The sequence below is a fragment of the Chionomys nivalis genome, chromosome 2 (assembly GCF_950005125.1).
Source record: "Chionomys nivalis chromosome 2, mChiNiv1.1, whole genome shotgun sequence".
NCBI classification, from domain to species: Eukaryota; Metazoa; Chordata; class Mammalia; order Rodentia; family Cricetidae; genus Chionomys; species Chionomys nivalis.
In genome coordinates this window covers 2,179,201-2,181,176 of record NC_080087.1, presented here as the reverse complement: position 1 = coordinate 2,181,176, position 1,976 = coordinate 2,179,201, and the positions used below count along the sequence as shown (strand labels likewise).

Sequence of the window (1,976 nt, the reverse complement as noted above, 5' to 3'; positions counted from 1 at the left end):
CATAGCATGCATAATAAAAACTCAAGAGACAAATATTGGGGTTCAAGCTAAAGATCGTAAAAGCAAAACAGTCAAGTCACTAGAGAAGTCTTACCTCTTCTAAGGCTGGGCAACTGAAGACTGAGCCCTGAGCCTCTATCTCCTCCTGTTTTACAATCCCTTTATTGCTGGGATGAAAGGCTTATAGCTCCCGAGTACTAGGAATAAAGGTGTAAACCACCACCACCTGGATCTGTTTCTGCATTGATCTTGTGTAGCCCAGGGTGGCCTTGAACTCACAGAGATCCATCTGCCTCTGTCTCCCAAATACTGGGATTAAAAAAGTGTGACACCACTACCTGGCCTCTAGTGGCTTAGTTTTACCCTCTAACCTTCAGACAGGTTTTATTTATTAAACATAAATGAAATATCACTATAATAAGCTTTAATTTCCAGTGTGACCTTGAATAGCATTTGAAGATCTTAATTAGTTAGTACTGAGTGTTTTATTCTTTTGAGTTGGAAAAGAAGCAGGAGCTTGCATAGAGGGAATTCTTTATGAAGAGATCTAAACTTGCTGTTTACTTTTACTATTAAATGATCTCATGTGTATCACGGTCTGACAAAGTATGAAAACTGTGTGACTGAATATTGAGGTATTAAGTGTGGATTCTGAATCCATGAGTAAAAATTCTCTTAAGGGCCTCTTTTACTTCTTTGTTTCTTAGACTATAAATCAATGGATTAAGCATAGGAATGACTAATGTATAAAACACAGAGGCCATTTTATCAATATCGAAAGCATGACTGGATTTGGGCTGCAGGTAAATAAACAGCAGAGTTCCATAGAATACAACCACCACTGTCAGATGAGAGCTACAGGTGGAGAAGGCTTTGGACCTCCCCTCCTTTGAGTTCATCCTGAGAATTGCCACAAAAATAAACATGTAAGATATGAAAACAATCAAGAGGGAGGAGAGTAAATTACAACCTGAGAAAATTAATATGATCAGCTCTAATTCATGTGTGTCAGAACAGAGCAGAGATATCAGAGGGACACAGTCACAATAAAAATAACTGATTACATTAGAGTCACAAAAGGACAGTGTAAATAGCTTAACTGTGAGAAGTAGTGACACAAATATGCTGTACACATAGGGTACCAGTACCAGCGCCCAGCGCACTTTCCCTGACATAATAATCACATAGAGAAGAGGTTTACAGATGGCAACGTAACGATCATAGGCCATGGCTGAAAGAACAAATAGTTCAGTAATGATGAAAATCTCAAAGAATGTCAGCTGCATAGCACACCCAGTGTAGGAAATGGTGTTTTGTTGCATAACAAAGTTTACCATCATTTTTGGACCGATAACTGTGGAGTAACCAAGATCAGTGATCGATAAATGTCTCAGGAAAAAGTACATAGGAGTATGTAGTTTAGAGTCCAAATGAGTCAGAATAACCATGCCCAGATTGCCCACCAGGGTGACCAAGTATATGATTAAAAATATTCCAAAGAGTGGTGCCTTCAGGCCAGGGCTGGAGGTGAGTCCCAGGAGAATAAACTCTGTAACTTGGATCTTTGCAGTGTGGTTGAGTTTCCCCATTGGGCTTAACAGTGACAACCTGTGTAGGGAGTAAGTTTAATATAAGTTACTTTTGAAATAGTACGTCAAGAACATGCATATATTTTTTTATATGAAATCACCATTTCTGCTCCATCTCAGAAATATATAAAACAATATTTATATTCCACAAAAATATGATACAGTGGACTTTAAAAGAGCACAATAATAAAAATATTAGAATAGTCTTCATTTTGTTTCATCATTTCATTCTCTGTTATTTATTTATTTATTAGATTTTTAAAACATACCAATCCAAGTTCCACCCCCTCCCTCCTCCTATTCCTTCCACATACCCCACCCCCATCCAATCCTCAGAGATGGTAAGGTGCAATGCTGTGGGGATGGTCCAAGGCCCTCCCTACTATA

General features: G+C 38.4%; 1 protein-coding gene across 1 annotated transcript; it reads right to left on the bottom strand.

The window, feature by feature from the left end:
• Positions 1-638: 638 nt before the first annotated feature.
• Positions 639-1,592, bottom strand: LOC130869761 (olfactory receptor 8K1-like). The gene has a single exon (XM_057762178.1). It carries the CDS (start codon positions 1,587-1,589, stop codon positions 639-641), a length of 951 nt encoding a protein of 316 aa, XP_057618161.1. The 5' UTR covers positions 1,590-1,592.
• Positions 1,593-1,976: the final 384 nt, after the last annotated feature.

Coding starts and splice junctions, on each gene's coding strand:
- LOC130869761 (XM_057762178.1), bottom strand. CDS start 1,589: ATGGGGAAACTCAACCACACTGCAAAGATCCAAGTTACAGAGTTTATT.